General features: G+C 46.6%; 3 protein-coding genes across 7 annotated transcripts; all 3 read left to right on the plus strand.

The window, feature by feature from the left end:
* The first annotated feature begins 4,529 nt into the window (after positions 1–4,529).
* Positions 4,530–12,839, plus strand: LOC101786942 (protein SPA1-RELATED 2). Of its 5 annotated transcripts, none has more exons than XM_022824819.1 (9): positions 4,530–4,926; positions 5,015–5,138; positions 5,218–6,900; positions 7,592–7,749; positions 8,281–9,130; positions 10,114–10,260; positions 10,629–10,946; positions 11,043–11,102; positions 11,884–12,839. In XM_022824819.1, exons 3-9 carry the CDS (start codon positions 5,233–5,235, stop codon positions 12,073–12,075), a joined length of 3,393 nt encoding a protein of 1,130 aa, XP_022680554.1. In that variant the 5' UTR covers positions 4,530–4,926; positions 5,015–5,138; positions 5,218–5,232; the 3' UTR covers positions 12,076–12,839. The 5 variants fall into 5 exon arrangements, with proteins under 5 accessions (XP_022680554.1, XP_022680556.1, XP_004961166.1 ...); XM_022824821.1 differs by having other exon boundaries at positions 5,223–6,900; XM_004961109.3 differs by having other exon boundaries at positions 4,530–5,138.
* A 684-nt stretch (positions 12,840–13,523) lies between these two features.
* On the plus strand, positions 13,524–14,400 carry LOC101755256 (umecyanin). Its single transcript, XM_022825616.1, has 2 exons — positions 13,524–13,822; positions 13,938–14,400. Exons 1-2 carry the CDS (start codon positions 13,639–13,641, stop codon positions 14,255–14,257), a joined length of 504 nt encoding a protein of 167 aa, XP_022681351.1. The 5' UTR covers positions 13,524–13,638; the 3' UTR covers positions 14,258–14,400.
* A 473-nt stretch (positions 14,401–14,873) lies between these two features.
* On the plus strand, positions 14,874–15,765 carry LOC101755665. The gene has a single exon (XM_004963526.2). The coding sequence runs from the start codon at positions 14,944–14,946 to the stop codon at positions 15,763–15,765; it is 822 nt and encodes a 273-aa protein (XP_004963583.1). The 5' UTR covers positions 14,874–14,943.
* Positions 15,766–18,133: the final 2,368 nt, after the last annotated feature.

Genomic DNA, 18,133 nt, shown 5'->3' on the forward strand with positions numbered 1-18,133 from the left:
CCAAAAATACCTTCGAAAATCACGGAAAAGGTAAATTTCAGATATTGAGGGGATGGAACAAGTGAGCACAAAATTGATCTTTGGATTACTCTACCATGTTTGATTACAAGCCACTCTTAAGCACAATCAAAACTAAGATGGTAAAAAGATCAAATCAAAGATTCTCTCATCTCTCTCCCTCTCTCCTTCCAAAGGTCCTTACCAACAAAATGATAAGCCCACCACCAAAGAGTCTAGTAGATGTGTAGCTGCCCCAACAACCATCTCTCTCCATATATAGGCATCCGAAAAATAACAAGAATACCTTTACATGAAGCATACAACTCAAATACCCCACAGGGGTAAAACCGTCCAACTTTTTATTAGTATATTGGACGGACCCAACGCCTTCACAACTTTGCTTCGCCTCGACGCAAGCTTCATGATGGTGCTACACATCCTGCGACTCGACGTCGTCCGACCGCGCCGGACTCGCCCTCCAGTTTTGAGACCAAACCAGTCAAACCTTTTTGCACACCCCGCAGGCGTGTTTTGAGGCCAAACCGATCAAACCATCTTGCACACATCGCAAGGTGTGACTCACCCTCGGTTTTGAGGTCAAATCGACCAAACCCTCTCGCACGCCCCGCAAGACGTGACTCACCGATGTCGACGCATGTCCAGCCTCCACCAAGTCTTCGACGCCTCCAAGTCTTTCGCTCCCACTCCCGGGTCGCCTACTAGACTCGCCTCCATCATGATGACTCGACCGACGTTGTCTCCATCCCATCCGTGTACTCTTGCTCTTCCGTGCACCATGTGGATCGCCGATGACTCCGTCCGGACTCTTCGGGTCCCTCGGTCCAAGCCTACTCGTGTCCACCCTTTATAGCTCTTGTTCATCGGCATGAACCTTTTGCTTGACCTTCACCTCATGCCGTCGACCGCCATGTCACATCCTACGCCTGCACATCACAAGCCAAGAGACACAAAACACATAATATGTTTTACACATCACACCACACCACAACACAACACAACACCACACCTCTGGTTAGCCGTGAGCATAATCAAGCACATATGACATATGGATTCAACCGGTAAAAGTTTCAAATCATCCCGTCAATCACTCATCACAAATAAACCAAGACACATTTCAACTTGGTCTCTCAAGCCTTAGCTGGGCCGAGTGAGAAATACGGTGGCACAAGAGAATAGCTCGAGCTGGCGTGAGTAGAGGCCAGGGCCATAACAGTCAGCTCACATGGCAAAAGGAGAGAGGAATTAGAAAACCGATTACAAAAGGAAGAAATGGCATTCTAGCATGTTGGCATCATTTTATAATGGCAATATGGCGAAACTCATTTGCGGGATGACATCCGGGCGAAACCCACTTAGATGGCGAAATTGTAATTTTTTCTCCCGTTGCTACCCGTTGGGTTTCGCGGTAACTGGTCATGCAGCAGCCGCAGCTGGGGGAGGAAAAGAAAACGATGTGATGGGGGGAGTTGGAGACGACGGCGATAAGGATCGGCGACGGCCCGCCCACCACCTTGGACGGCTGGCTGGCTGGCTGGACCAGCGGAGTACGAGAATATGGGCAATAAAAATCTGGGGCCGGCGCCGGGGCGGCTCGTGGCCTCACGATTTTATCAAATGGACCGGACCGAGACCGAGATCGCGCGGTGGGAAGCTGGTGGGAATAGTTTAGGGGCCCCGGGTGGTGGCGGGCAGCGCCCCACGTCGCGGCCGCCGCGGCCGGGCGCGCGGCACGACCCGGCGCCTCACCGAGCGGATCGGGCGCGGCTTCGCTCGCCATCCGTGACCATCCGAGGGCTGGGCTGGCTCTGCCTTGGCTTGCCTTGCCGCCGGGTCGTGGCTGGCTGGCGGAGGTATCTGTCACCGGACTGCATGCGCCTGGATTGATGGAAACATTTTGGAGCACGTGATGTTCTGGCCCCGACACCAGGTTATGGTGCTGCCGTTGGTTTCTCTTCGTCCCGTAACATGCCTCGAGTCCTCGACTTCCATTCATAATTCGAAAGAGAAAAGGTACTAGCCAAAACAAAAGGAAGCTTGGCCCTTCAGTTTTCTTTCCCAAAAAAATCTCAATCTTTCAAGAGAACGGATGGAAGTTTGATACGGGCTGCTATTTGGCGTCACCCTTTACGAACCCTGTCGTTGTCAGTTTGTCACCGCTGTTACCTGCACAGTCAGTGGCAAAGCCATGCCAAGCCTTACTTCACTCTCAACTCCCAACTTTGACACTATACAAAAAGAAGATTCTCCATCACATCAAATTTACGGTACATGCATGGAGTACTAAATGTAGATGAAATTAAAAACTAATTGCACAGTTTTGTTGTACTTTGCGAGACGAATCTTTTGAGCCTAATTAGTCAATGTTTGGACAATAATTCACAAATACAAACGAAACGCTACAGTATGCTACAGTGCCGCACAGTAACTTTGACACTCCTAATTTTGACAAGGCCCAATTTCGGTAGTTGCAGCTGGTCGTGCTCGTGAACTGTGGAGCCGAGCCGTACAGTACAGGGGAGCTGGTTGGTTGTGTGCACTGAAACTAGCAAGTAGCAATAGCAACCCACCTTCAATTTCCTACTTATCTGTTGCCCATAGGCAGATTAGAAAACCATATTTGCATGGCTAGGAGGACTCGTGCCCATGAACTCTGACGTACTCAAAGGTTCCATAACTACACGGGCTTAACCAAGTTGCCTGAGCCTAGTCAGCCTACGCAGGGTGCAAGATGCTGGGGAGCCATTAGAGACGCTTACATGTTCAATTTTGGACACATTTTGAAGACATAAGTCCACGTTTTTATAGACAAAGATTCTGGCGGCCGAGGCCAAGTAACCCCTCCCTCTTTACCATCCCTTATCTTCCCTAGCCTCCAACGTGTTGTTTCTCTGTTGCATAATGAGATCGCGCAAATTTCCTACCACACATTGTTATAGACCAGGCTGCAGATGCGTGCGTGCGACAGAGGTGCAGAACTGTAGATGAGATCTGCATTGCTACTAGCCATAATTCTTAATTAAAATTTTGATTGAGCACCTGAGCATATTTAGCCCGGCCCGAGCCCACCGGGCTAAGCCCAGCTCGTGGCCTTTATAGGGCGGGGGCGTGATGGCGTGCATTTTTTCAGCCTGATTATGTTTTAAAATTATTTTCCAACTAAAAAGTGCGGGTCGGCCCTGCTCGAAAAAGCCCAAAATGGCCGGCTTGAAAGATGTTCGCGGGTGGGCTTGGTCATGGTTTTTGGGCCCGAATCATTCCAGGCTTTTTTTTGGCCTGGCCTGTGCCCAGTCCGGCCCGCATTTTGCTCAGGTCTTGCAGTTCCGTGCGTTACCACGGTAAAGATCAACTGTGTTTTTTAATCTCATGGATTTTTTTATTTCTAGCACTAAATTTTTATTGCACTTATTGGATGTCTACACATTTGCTAGAAAACTAAAATAATTTTGACTTAATTAGTTCTTTCGATCAAATACTCATTAAATTTCTATCTTTGTTATTTAAGCAAGAGAGTTGCAAGAGAGAAAAAAAGATACATCACAATGTTGTACCATACAAAGTGACCACATTTCACGTATAGTTCGGCTTAACAAACACCATTATTATCTGAACATGTACATGCGTCAGTAGACGTGGATCCGTTTCTAAGTGCAAGTAGCATATAGTACAACCAACCTGCACCGACGTTGGTCAATTACAATAATTTTTATTTTGCCATGAAATTTTTCTACTCTAGAACATATTAGATGTTCTTTTCAAGCGTTTTGGTTTCTAAAGTTTGGAACTAAATAGATAGCTAGAAAATTTTAAAAAATACTTGTATAGATACATGTATGTTCTATGCAAACTAAGAATATTTTTTTACCATGGTGCCAAAAAGGAATATGGCTACGATCATTGCCACGTATGGCAGGTGATGGTGGATGGCTATGGGGTTTCCTTAATTTTACTTGTATTCTATTCACAAATGAACTGTAGCCAAAGTGGAGGAGGGAGTGCTTCTTGGGAAGGTTGAGATCAATGGATCATATCTCTCCTACGCATGCTTTTGGATTTCTACTCGGTTTTGCATCCTATATTCTGGTTCAAGTGGAGGGAAAGCCGATTTTTCTTTGGTTTTCCACCGATTTACCATGACGGACATATTAGGGGCCGACCTAGAAAAAATAGAGTATAAGCCTTACTTGTTTTAATATTAGATCAGTTTTTTTTTTCAAACCCCAGTTTTTGGAGAAATGAGTTCTTGGAACTCAAAAAAAAATCCAAATTTCGAAATTCAATTGAAAGTTCCGTTTAGCCTGAAACTTCTTTTTAAAAAAACCAGTTGGATATTACCAATCCAGTGTTGTTGGATTGGATGGTAGAGGGTGTAAAGGCTGGAGTCTAGTAAAAGTTTCCACTAGTGGCCACAGGAAGCAGCCGACCACCACAGAGCACCGAACAAATGCGGAAACAAGAGGCCAGGGTTGCTTGCAACAAGCTGCGGGGCGCGAGCCCACCCATCCCCGCCCGCCGATGCCCGCCCGAAAGCCTGAGCCGTCCGGCGGGCGGTGAACGACGGAACGGACGCCAACCCAACCGGAAAAAGAGGCAGCAACACCAGCACAGACCCCAAAAGCCGAGCTCGCCCTCGCCCTCGCCCTCGCCCTCGCCGCGTCGGAAGAAAATTCGTGTAATCCCCCTCGCACCGCACTTCTTCCTCCTCCTCGTCCTTCCACCGCTTCCCCTCCTTCCACACGCAGGCACACGCTCGCTCCGCTCGCTCGCCCGCTCGAGGTGGGGAAAAGCAGACGGAAAAGGAAACCTAAGCGGCTTTCCGTTTCGGGAAATTCCCGGCGCGCCTCTCGTCGCCGCCCCCTCCGCGCCAGGCGCCGGCGCCGGTGGCCGGGCTCCCCCGCGCCCCCCCGGGTAACGTGTGGCCCTCTTTCGCCGCTGCGAATGTCGCTGTTTGGATCGGGCGAATCCGCCTAACCCCGTGTGGTCTGGAAAACTGCAGCCAGCCGCTCGCGGGATCGTCGCTCTCGGGGACGGCGGCAGTGGGACGGGCGGGCGGGCGGGCTTGTGGTCGCCGCTGAGGATGCGCGGTGCGGGTTGGCGGCTCTGCTCGCGCCCGCCACGAGGTATGCCTCCCCGCCGCCACTGAATCGGGTTCTCCTCTGCGCTGTGTGACTTTATTCCGAGGGGGCGCGGTTTTGGCAGGGTAGGTTTGGTGCGATGGAAGGGACGACGGCGGCTGAGGTGGGCGGCGCCGCCGACGGCGCGGCAGGGGATGTGCAGATTAAGGGAAGTAAGGAGAATGGGCAGCCCGAGCAGCAGCAGCAGCAGCAGCCGTCGGGCAGCGAGGCGCTGGAGATGCCCGCCACGCTGCTCCCGCGGGACATCGACTGGTCGGAGCATTTCTCCTTCTTCACCTCGTTGGGCGGGTTCGGGGGCAGCTCGGACGGCGCGAGGGGCCTCACCAGCATTGGCCTGTCCAATTCTGAATCGAGGCCGGACAGCGTGACGCAGCGTGGTTTGGACAACGGCGCGGAAGAGAGGGTGGAGGAGCTCACATTGAAGAATTGCATCAACACTGATGTTCAACCTGAGGTTTCGGCTGGTGGAAGCTCAAGCAGTGGGGATAGGCCTACTGCTATCAAGGGTCTGTGGGGTAACTTTACACGGATGGCATGGAGAACTAGCGAGTTGGCCAGCAGGGAGAACGCAGCAGTGAGTTATGGCGATGTTGCAAACTTGAGGGCTGGTGATGCATTTAGCAGGGAAAATATGGGGATGAGCCTTGCCAACAATATGATCTCATGGAATAACGATGTGTCCGGCAAGGAGACACCTACGAGTCGTGTTGGCAATGTAAATAATGAGTTCATGATGCCATTTCGCAGTCAGCAGCTTCTCTTGTCTGCAAGGCCGAATCAGAATGAACATCGGCCTGAAAGGGACAATGCTATTAAAGTAAGCAGCTTCTCGAATAGAATTCTTGAGCAGATGAGAAGTAAGACTGTAACACCTCCATCTGGGGTTCTAGGATCACCGCCTAATGGCAAATCAAAAGGTAAAGGAGTTGCGTACCAAGGTGCACGGGAGGAGGTCCAAGCTCAAGCTAATGCAAGACCCAGAGTCCCTTCGGACAAGATTCCGACTATTCCTACCTCAATGCATGATTCTATGGCCAGAGTGGACCCGTTGCTTAATGGTGCTGGTGGAAATGTTTCAAAATCTCACTGTGAGGGAACAAGCCTGAGGGAACTGATTAAGCCTGGTCGGCAAACATTGAGCAAGTTTGAGAAAATGAATTTGTTTAAGCAGATCCTTGATCTTGTGGATAAGTGTCATGCACAGGGTTATACTTTACAACATTTGCGACCATCATATTTTACAATTCCATCTTCAAACCAAGTTAAATATATTGGTTCTTACACTGCACAAGATTTGCCAACATCAATCAAACAAGACGTCACTAGAGAAGATCTTGGGAACAGAAAAAGGTGTTTGGGCCAGAAAATTGATCACCAAGAGTCTAATGGCCACAGAAATTCAATGCTGAAGTATCAAAAGGTTGGTGACCAAGGCTCAGTTGCTGTCAGGCGACCAACACATACCTTTTGGACTGACCAAAGAGGCGACAATCAAAATGAAGATGTCAATCCAGGTGTTTTGAGGCCAGAAAATTATAGTTACACTGTCAGAGAACGTTTTAAGTTTGTCGAACCTTATGGCAGTAATACATCTTGTGCTCAACATGTATCTAGTTCTGGCAACCAACAACCAGCTTTTGAATTGAGGAATCTAGAGGAAAGCTGGTACATGAGCCCAGAAGAGCTCAGTCAATTTAAAGGCACATTCCCATCAAACATCTACAGCCTTGGGGTTCTTCTATTTGAGGTATGTCTATTGCCTTTGTGACATTTCTGCAGTAGTTCCGAATTTGGATTTCATAGAAGGGAAGTGACATTGTGCAACTGCAATTTGTAGTTTTGTGGGTGGTAATAATTAATCATTTAAAAGCAACAAGTGTTTTTTCAGTTGCTTAAAATCTAGTATGACTGTATGAGCGGTTGAACTTTTGACACATGTATATCAAACTGTTTCCCTTTTCACTTGCCTTCAATCTAGTATGAGCAGTTGAACTTTTGACACGTGTATCAAGGTGTTTCCTTCTAAATGAAGATTACAATAGGCATTGTGCTTTTATTGGCGCATCTGCGCTTGGATTGCTGAAAGCATCTTGCTATGCAGCATATGTACATCATGCGTGCATATGGATCTGTTGTGGTTTCCAACTGTTATTGAGCCTGAAGACCATGAAACTATTATAGTCTATAATTGCCTTTGTTACATGGGAATCAATACCTTTGTTCTTACCATATGCAATTTACTTTTACCTAGTCTCTTGTTATTATAGGATCAGGCACAGATTTTATTGCTTGTTAGCTGAAACCACGCTTGAGTTGGACTTCTCCACTTTCCATTCGATCCTGTATTTCTGTAGATTTTGTATCTTCTTGTTTCTGACGGAAGTGTAGATCTTCAGCATGGCAGGCAATGTATTTAATGAACTTGATATTTTTGTCAGCTCTTTTGCTGTTCTGAGACATGGGAGGTGCACTGTGCTGCAATGTCAAATCTTCGCCAACGCATCCTGCCTCCAAATTTTCTTTCAGAAAGTCCTAAGGAAGCCGGCTTCTGCCTTTGGTTACTGCACCCAGATCCTTGTTCGAGACCAAAAGCAAGGTGAGTTTATCCATTTCTCTTGCTTGTGAGCACAAAATAAGAAAACTGCTTATTGATTAGTGATTTGTTTGATATAAATAAAGGCTATTCACCTTATATTTGGTGAATTTTGTAAGTTACACTTGAGTCGAGCAATTATTTCTCCAATGGAATGAAAAGAAGTGCTTGAGCTCTAAGATATTTGTTAGTAAATAAGCTCTTACCATGCTCAGCACCTATACTCTTCTTACTACTAATTCAAGTTTTTATCTGATTCTTTAGTTTTATCCATAACCCATACCATGAATTTAAATGTTAGCTTTTTATGGCTTTATGCAATGAAATGACCGTTAAGTTTATGTAGAAGTGTTCAACTTAGACTCATGTTCCCAAGCCTATTTCTGTCATTCATCGCATGTGGAAATTAGGTTAGATCTGCGTAGTAGTATCCCTTTTGTGCCCCTTCTAGATGCTGTTTCTTTGCCATCTGAAGACTGGAAATAATAATTATATGCCTGTTTGTGCCTAATAGCCACTTTACTGTTTTTGCAGAGACATTCTTGGATGTGACTTGATAAATGAGGGTCGGGATTTGTCCTTGTTAGAGCAGACACCAGTTTCCATCAGTGAAGATGACACTGAATCTAGTTTGCTACTTAATTTCCTTTCTCAATTGAAAGAAGAAAAGGAGATGCAGGCTGCCAAGTTATCAGCAGATCTTGGAAGCTTACAAACAGACATCACAGAGGTTGAGAGAAGACACTCAGCAAGAATGGGATTTAGTTTAGTGGACACGGATGTGCTGGCAAGTTCTAGTGCTTTGTCAGGAGCTTCTGTGAGTGCCTCTCAAGATGCATTGCTGTCAGGTTTGGTACCATCATTGTGCAAGTCAAGCATATACGAGGAGAGGGTAATGAGGAATTTGGAGCAGCTTGAAAATGCATATTATTCAATGAGGTCCACTGTGGACACCTGTGAAACTAATGCAATCAAACGACCAGATAAAGAGGCTTTGAGGGTCCGTGAAAATTTCTATCAAGTTTGCAGTGATTCTGATGCTATGGGTGAGCAAACAGACCGTCTTGGAAGCTTTTTCGATGGTTTATGCAAATATGCCCGGCACAGTAGGTTTGAGGTGCGAGGAATTATGAAGAATGCAGATATACTTAACTCTCCGAATGTGATCTGTTCGTTGAGTTTCGATCGGGATGAAGAATATTTTGCTGCTGCTGGAGTTTCAAAGAAAATAAAAATATTTGAATTTGATGCACTCTTAAACGATCGTGTTGATATTCATTACCCATTGATAGAGATGCCTAGCAAGTCCAAGCTTAGCTGTGTCTGTTGGAACAACTATATAAAGAACTACCTGGCATCAACAGACTATGATGGCACTGTTCAGGTATGTATCTAACTGCATGCTGCTATATAATTCCCTAAATATCCGTGTTTATCTGATCATCCACAAACAAGTGTCGTATTTTCATTCCTTGTAGTTTTCTATATTAATTTTAATGGTACTGGTACCATTTATCTGGTTCAGATGGATTTGATCTTATATAATTTGGTGATGCTGTTATTATCAAGTATGCACCAAATGGTGACTGTGGATTCGAGATACTTTCAGTTTAGTGAGATTGGTTTATGTTGTGGGCACAGATCTATTTTCCACAAGCTGTGTACTGATTTAAACTTCGTCCTCATAGTTTTACCTTTGTGAGGACAATCTAGTGTCTGCTGTGCCAGTTTCTTCTGTGTCTTCTATGTTATCAGTACTGTTGTGCTCTGAGAGGGAGCACAGGTAGATTGATTGTTGAGATAAGTGCTGTGAAGGTAAATTTGGTGAGCTTTAGGCATACTGATCGCTGTTTGAGAACTGCATTTTCTTTTGTTGAGTTTGTTGCACCTGTTCAGCTAAAATTCTTAAGCTGTTGAGTTATCTGATGGTAGCTACTGGTACTTTCAGCACTTCTGCTACATTTGCATTGTGTCAGGAACTCAGGATGTTTCTATACAGAAAAGAAAAGCTAGGGGAATAGAAATATGTTAGCCAGGAAATATAAACATGAAGGTGGATTAATAACACCATTTCATATCTAGATCTTCTAGTTGCTTCATTTGAGAAGCAGTAGTTCTTATCGTCCAGCCTTTTAGCACTCAGCACTGCTCAATTGCTACCTCCAGCATGTTCCATTTTTGAGCTGCCACCTTCTCCACTCGTTTATCATTTCTTATGGTTTGGATGTTTCTTTGCCGTTCTCTTGATACTTTAACAAAGAGCAAAAGCCTGTCTGTTATGAACATCAGTCCTGGAGATGGACTGCGTGTTATTCCTGTGTTTCCCTCTTTTGTGCTATTTAGCTTAATTATTATTGTGAAATGCAGTTATGGGATGCCAGCTCTGGTCAAGGATTCACACAGTTTACAGAGCACCGGAAAAGAGCTTGGTCTGTGAGTTTTTCAGAAGTGGACCCTACTAAGTTGGCAAGTGGAAGTGATGATTGTTGCGTGAAAGTATGGAGTATTAACCAGGCATGTTTCTGAAATACATCCACTCCTTTCTCTACCTGGACAGTTTTCTTACTTAGAGCCCTTATTTCGAACATATATGCCATATTTTACTCTTATCTCCAATATCCTGAGTTAAAAGCACGCAAATAGTAGATACTTAAGGTGAGACAGAGAGTTATACAAGAGAAATATCAAACTCATCTAGCTACCATATTTTTGCTGTCACTTGGGTGATAGCTAGCATATTTTTAAAGGCTGCAGGCTAAATATCGCAATACACAGAAATCTGCAGTGCATGTGTGTCGGGTTGACCACTGCTCCTTACCTTTTATCTTCCATAACTACAATTTCATACTACGTTTTAATATCATTTAATTTCTTGTTCTCAGAAAAATTGCATTGATACAATCAGAAATGTGGCCAACGTATGCTGTGTTCAATTCTCTCCATACTCCTCCCACATGCTAGCATTTGGTTCAGCTGATTACAAGATATACTGCTATGACCTGAGGAACACAAGGATCCCTTGGTGTACTATTTCGGGACATGGTAAAGCTGTCAGTTATGTAAGGTTCTTGGATCCAGAAACACTTATCTCTGCATCAACGGACAACACATTGAAGATATGGGATCTTAACCGGACTAATTGCAGTGGATTATCTACTGATTCTTGCAGCCTGACACTGAATGGTCATACCAATGAGAAGGTATGAGAAAGTTTTAGTACTGCTTGTTTGTTTTCTGAGGTTAACCTGTTTGTTGAATTAATCTGAAATCAACCTTACTAATAATTTCTTCTGCAGAATTTTGTAGGGTTATCTGTTCACGATGGATACATAACATGTGGCTCCGAAACCAATGAAGTGAGTGTTTTATGTAATAATGTAATGCATACATTTTCCTTGGCATGCCGACATGTTTTAGTGAAAACGCTGTCAGGAATTGAGTTCTGTCTGTCAAGTTGTAAACTTTCGATTGAGCAGCTATGTGTTGAGCACATTGGTATGCTCAGGAAATTGTGTTTTTTTTCCCTTATAGCACAGATGATTACAATGGACCCAGTCTCTAAACCTAAACCTATCATGGTCCTTTCCTCACTAGTATGACAAACAATGTATTAACACATTTGATCAGCCCAGACCTAGCAAGTTTCTGATTCCGCCCGATTGTGTATTGCAAACCACCTCTCTCAGCCTTACAGTGAAGATTCTCCTGTTGATGCCATGGCTATTACTGTAGCACTCCTAGGTGACAGATTGCAACCTGGATTGACGTAAATTGTTTGTAGTTTGGGATTTTGAGTTGAAAGTACACTCTGTTAAAGGTTTAAGCGGAACATTGCAGTATGAAATCTTCAGCTTCTGAAATGCAGCTCACATACCATGGAAAATTTTGGATTTGCCACTTAGGATATATCTGTATTCTGACTTTGCCACTGAAAAATAGCATCTTCTGTTTTTGCCACTCGTCCTTTGGATGGTATTTTGTTTCCGAAATGATAGGTTGGCTTAGTGCTAGAACAAAAATATAGAGCCTCCTTAATGGCAAACATAAAATTTTCCATTTGTTCACTGGCATCTCAATGAAGCATATCGATGAATCTATCAGTGGAAGGATTGCTCATGTGCTTTTTGGTGCGTGCAGGTATTTTCTTACTACAAATCCTTCCCTATGCCAATAACTTCTCATAAGTTTGGTTCTATCGACCCGATAACTGGACAAGTGACAAATGAAGACAGCCAGCAATTTGTGTCCAGTGTTTGTTGGAGAGGGAAGTCAAACATGGTAGTGGCTGCCAGCTCTAGTGGTAGCATCAAAGTGCTTGAGCTTGTGTGAAAGATCCGGTGAGAGTTCTGTTGAAGGAAAAAGGTTATAGGGTTGCCATGTGGGCCCCGTGATGCTTATGTGCACTTGGTGATGCTGTTTCTATGCTTAGTGAGTCCTCAATGCAGAACACTAAGCATTAGGCACCACTCCCAGGCCTGGTCTCATTGTGTCACCAGACTACCAGAGCAGCATAAGATGCAAAGTGCACCATTCAAGTAACCTGCAACACCGGATATTGGTTTTGGATGCTTTGCTTGAGATTTCCAAGCAAACTTAACAAAATTTGCAAGAATGCGACGGGCCTCAACGGAAGGCAACTGTCAGTATCTGTTTATTGCGTTTGTAAATTTGTGCGGCATTACTATTCATCATCTTGAGGGCCTAAGGGTCTGTACAGAATTAGGTGCCCTAGGGCTGATGAAATATTTCCGAGACAGGATGTTCTTTCGGGCTAGAGGCTGACGTGATTATACATGTACTAGATCAGTATGTCATGGGAACTTAACTCAGTTTTGATATGCGCTGGCTGGAGTTTGTATGATGGTTAGATCAAACAATTAGAAAACAAAACAGGGTGATCTTGTAGCTTGAAGAAGTTGATCATGCAATGTGCATGTTGTAAGGAGGATGTGTCTGAGGTCTCCCGTTCATTATTGTACATATATTTAGGACTGCCTACCGAAAGGCCTTGTAACTAGAGTAAAATGTTCAAAGCACTCGAGTCATCAGCTCATTATAATTAAAATTAATGGTATTCTGAAAGTTTGATGGCAGATCTTTTTCACCTGTATATGATTATTTCGCTGATGTTTTGTCTTGGAACACGGGAAGAACTTATTTGCTTATGCTTGTGGTGCACGCGGTGACTTACTTCACCCAACCTTGATGCTTCGTTCGGCTGACACATTTGACTGCCCGTTGTTGGCTTTCACTTGACTGTAGCCTGATAGCGTGTATTGTGCCTGTAACGAGTTAACCTTGTACCTGATGAATGGCAGATGCTTGTTCCTTTTCTAGCTTTCTTTTTTTTTTTTACCTTTGTTCTCATCATGAGTCTTGTGGAAATATTGCACTTATCAACTCGCACATAATCAGATCACGAACTTATAGGGACAGCTCTAACTGGTAACAGCAACATCTGTGATGCTCTTGTTCAATGCATGTCCACGGAACATTGGGGACGGGAAAATTGCAACAGCAGGCGACGATCGTAGTGCCTCGATCAATCAGATGACAGCCGACTTGCCGTTCTCTCTGAGTTTCTTCACCAGCCAAACATGGCAAAAGCACAGACTGAAAGGTTGCCCATTTGTGACCCCCAGTGATTTGCCAATTTTGGAGGGGAGCGATCAGAAATAGGCAAACGTCCATGGATTCAACTCCTCAATTTCCCACAATTTTTTGGTCCCTCCGTTCCTGCCCCCTCCCAACGTCTCTCCCTTTCCGCCATCGCAATCTTTTCTTCCGCGAGGGAAGGGAAGGTTCCGGCCCAGGGAGGGTAGGGAGCAAAGCGCGCGGAGCAGCAGAGGAAGGAAAGAAGCAAGCGAGGAGCGCCCCGGCGACCGACCGAGCATGGCGCGCAGGAGGCAGCACGCCCTGCTGCTCCTCTCCGCCGTCGTGGCCTCCCTCGTCGGCGGCTCGACCGCCGGGGTGTACCACATCGTCGGCGCCGGCAAAGGGTGGCGGATGCCCCCCAACAAGACGTACTACGACGACTGGGCGCGCTCCAGGCACATCAGCATCGGCGACAAGCTGAGTAAGCTACGAAGCTTAGCTTGCCGTGTGGAAATTCTTGCTCCATCCAGGTCTCGGACCAAACTAATTAGCGCGCGCGCTCATCTGCTCGCCCGCGTCCGCGTCGTTCGTCGCAGTGTTCCTGTACCGGAGCGGGGTGCACAACATCGTGGAGGTGCCGACGCGGGCGCTGTTCGACGCGTGCAGCATGCGCAACATCACCAGCCGGTACCAGAACGGGCCGACCATCATCGAGCTCACCGAGCCCGGGCAGCGCTACTACTTCTGCGGCGTCGGCGAGCACTGCGAGGTCGGCCAGAAGCTCGCCATCAATGTCCTCCTCGTCGCGCCGCCGCTGCCCGACACGCCCAGCTCCGGTGCCGCGGCGCGGCGCGGCACGGGGCTCTTCGGCCTCGCCGCCGCCTGCCTGGTGCCCGCGTTGCTAATGGCGGTGTGACGACATGGAACGCCGCGGCACGGGAGCGCGCGAGGCGTGTGCCGTCGCTTGCTGCGTCCGTCTTATATATGTACATACATGTAATGTATCACACAGTATCAGTGTTGGTCTGACTAGAGAGGAACCTTGGGCTTGGCCTTGGGCTGCCCTGAAATTTTTTGCTCTCCTCATCAGTTGCTATTTTCGTCTCGTCTCGGTCTTATGATCTCCGATGCCCGGGGCCAAACACACGGGAAATGCTTCGGCAACAAAGCAGGAACAGGTAACTGGTGGATGGAGAAATAAAGGAGGCTGGGTGTAGAGGAATTAACGAGCAGCTGTACGAAGAATTGGGGAATGAATGGCTGGAAAAGGATCATACATAGCCGGAGGAAGATGGGTTTTGGATCAGTTTTTGTTCCCTACTTGGGCCCCGATTCCTCCAGTAGTCCAGTTTAATAGGCCAGGCCGTACGAGACCGAGACGACGTCTACACTTGGCGGAAATTGTGTGTGTTTTAGCGGTTGCAAGATGAGACTGGCCCAGCACGATCCATAAGAGACTCTTCTGCTGCTTCCTGCAATTCAGGTTGCAAATCTTCCACAAGGCGAAATAGAATCTACCCCACCGCCTCCTCCTCGCCTCGCCGGTCGCCGCTGCTCTGCCATCCACCACCAACCAAGCCTCAAACCTCCCCTCCGTCCGCCATGGACGCTCCCTTTCGAAACCTCCCCGAAGACATCCTCCGCCACATCTACGGGCTGCTCGCATGCCCCGCCGACCGCTTGGCCATGTCCCGGGTTTGCCGCCTATTTCGCGCCGCCGTCACGGGCCACTCGCCCCAAATCCGGGCCGCGCCCTTGCCGCAGCAGCTCCCGTGGCTCCTCCTCCCGCACGCCGAGGGGCCAGCCTTCGCCTGCATCCTAAGAGGCGGCGCCCTCCACCGCCTCGACGTCCCGGATGACGCACGATTCGCCCGCTACTTCGGCTGCCACAGGGGCTGCTGGCTCTTCCTCGCCTTCGGCCAAACCGAAGGGCACGCTCTCCTCAACGTCCGAACGGACCAGCGCATCTGCATCCCCAATGCCATGCGCATTGGCCGTGGTCTTGGTGAGTACCCTATGGTGATCCACGGCGTCACACTCTCCTCTTGCCCGCTTGACGAAGGCTGTATCGCCGCCACCATCGTCAGCAGCCACCCGTCCTGTCCCAAGATCACGTTCTGGCGCATCGGTGATCTTGTCGCGTCAGGAGCATTTGGGACTTCTTGGTCTTTGAGGGTGGTTGACCTCATATTCCACGACGGCAGCCTTCATTGCCTCACCCGATACGAAAGAATCCTTGTGTGCACACCAGTATTCGCTGACGATGGGCTGCTCGACGTTGGTATGGAGTTGCGCTTGCTGCCGGGCCGTGGCTACGATGGTCAGCACGTCCATGGCCGGTACATCTTGGAGTCCCGTAAGGAACTGCTTATGGTGGTCAGATTCTCTCCTTCGCCACTTGGTTTCTCCTTTAGGAATGCTTGAGTAGCAGAAATGGCGTTCTCAGTCTTGTTCCCCATTGATTAGCAGAAACGCCATTCTCAGTCTTGTGCTCCATTGAGCAGAAGAAATTAATGGCATTCTCAGTCAGTCTTATTCTCCATTGAGCAGCAGAATCACTTTAGTGGGTGGTTTTATTGGATTTCGCGAAAAATGGTTGTATTGGCCTCATCACATCAAATGCATTCAATTATGTATCATGCAGATCCACAAGCTAGTTTAGCTGGTCGCAACTATACAAGGGCAACCAAAAAAAAAAGTGCAATGTAGCAACACAAAATAATATTATCGCAAAAATTTAACAAACTGAACAAAATTTTCCCAAGCTCAAGTTTCAAACATAGTTACTGAGAGAAACCCTCATTACCAAGTGCTGAATCATCATACAGAGCAGCACTATAGCTTCGTTCTGCAAAACATCTCGTGCCATTACATGTTGTCCTATGAACATGTATTGTACATATACAGATTTTGTCACAACAATGCATGGTTTGCAAAAACATCGATCCAGATAGCTGATTTGTATTAAAAAACAAGATAGTTGATGCTGCCACCATAATGTACATAATTCAGACAGAGAACTTTACACCGTCACAATCACTGACCTTGAATATAGCAGCCTTTCCCTTTTGTTCCAGCAACCGCAGAGCATGCATTAGAATGATGCTATCAATTCCTGCAAGTTCTGCATGACAAACGAAATTAAAACGGATAAGTATACAAATGGAAACTATTCCAAGATTTGTAGTAACTATGCTCATGTAAATAGGAGGATGCTACATTTTATGGGTGTTCAATTTATTAAGTTATAATGAGCATATCCTTTTAAAAAACAGTAACACTCACCTAAAGTAGTAAGACACTTTTTTTTTTCTGAGTTCTGATCCAGAGAAAGGCTGAGTGTGACTAAAATGTCTCAGCATGGAGGAGTTTGGGGTTAAGCAGCTGTCGATGTGCGCATGGAGCATGGTAACGGTCTTATATGCGGAGGGTTCAGCACCGGCGATGTTTTCTTATGCTTTGGTGTTCGAATCCTCTAAGTTTCACTGTGCCGTTCATGCCCATGTTGTCATCGGCGGCAGACTCGTAGCTGTCGATATGGAGATGGTAGTTGGAGTCTGGCGGATTGTTTTGACCCTCCGAGGTGATTCTGATGGCTACACAGTTGGTAGGAACTGCCTTGTGAGGTTAGCCTTCCACCTTCTCGTTTGCACGTTTTGGTGTTCTTTCACTCCTCTTGCGGGTTTGCTGCTCGTCGACTAGGGTTGGCCGGTGAGGCGACCGACCATTGATCCTAGTGAAATCGAGGATGGGTCGGAGCGTTCAGTGGATAAACATCATGCTTTTCGGTGTGCTTCTTATGGCCTTCTTAAAAAGTAACTCTTCGTCGAATCGGATTCAGCCATGAGCTTCATTTTGGGTCTTCTTCATTGCGGGAGGTGGAGAAGATCTAGGTTGCGGCAACAACAGTGGGCGATGGCAACAGCTATTGGGTGCTCCTATGGTGGTCTTATATGTAATTTTCTTTTCACTCAGCGGTACCCTCTTAGGGGCTTGGATGTAAAGTACTGTATTAATAAAATCCAACCCTTTTTCTAAAAAAAGCAACCAACACGGACCCCAATAAAAAAAATGAATCGTACACTGCCCCAAATCTCCGACTTCGTTTGGATGTCGATATTGGAGGGCATGGTATTGAATTAGGTTTAATACCAAATCCACCATGGTATTGAAATGAGCACAATTCAAATTCTGCTGTTTGGATGGCCATTACATTGGCTTATGGAATCCTGTAAAGCAGCTCAATTCAATGCCTGTTTGATATACAAAAGCATGGAATTGAAATTTGGTCTTTGTTCCTATCTGCATGAACTTGTCACTCCGTGAGAAGGTGTCAAGACCGGTAGGATCTGGGCAGGAAAAACAAACGAGGAATCCAGAACTCAAGTGAAATCAGAAAGGGGAAAGAGGAATGGAGAAGAACAGCAGCTCGATTTAACTGAACATAGTCTTCAGATACAGAAGCCAGCCATGGTGGCAGCGCAACTAGAGCTACTGCTATTCTAGATATAGTTTAGGGTTCATACTCTTCGACAATAACCCCAGACCACCGGTCGGGTCCTATTACAACCCATCTAAACGGTAAAGATTAAAGGAGCTGTAACTGCTCTTACTAAGTTACTGTTAACAGTCTGAAAAACGGGTGAAACGCTACAGCGTGAGAGTGAAGCGATCTCCGCCGCTGGATGAAGGATGGACGGTTCCTTGGAAGTCGCTGAATCGTTCAATCTGTCGCCGACTTGCACTTGAGCCTTCTGAATGGATGACTGAATGGCTGGCGTCCCTCTGAATG

The sequence above is a fragment of the Setaria italica genome, chromosome III (genome assembly GCF_000263155.2).
Source record: "Setaria italica strain Yugu1 chromosome III, Setaria_italica_v2.0, whole genome shotgun sequence".
NCBI lineage: Eukaryota > Viridiplantae > Streptophyta > Magnoliopsida > Poales > Poaceae > Setaria > Setaria italica.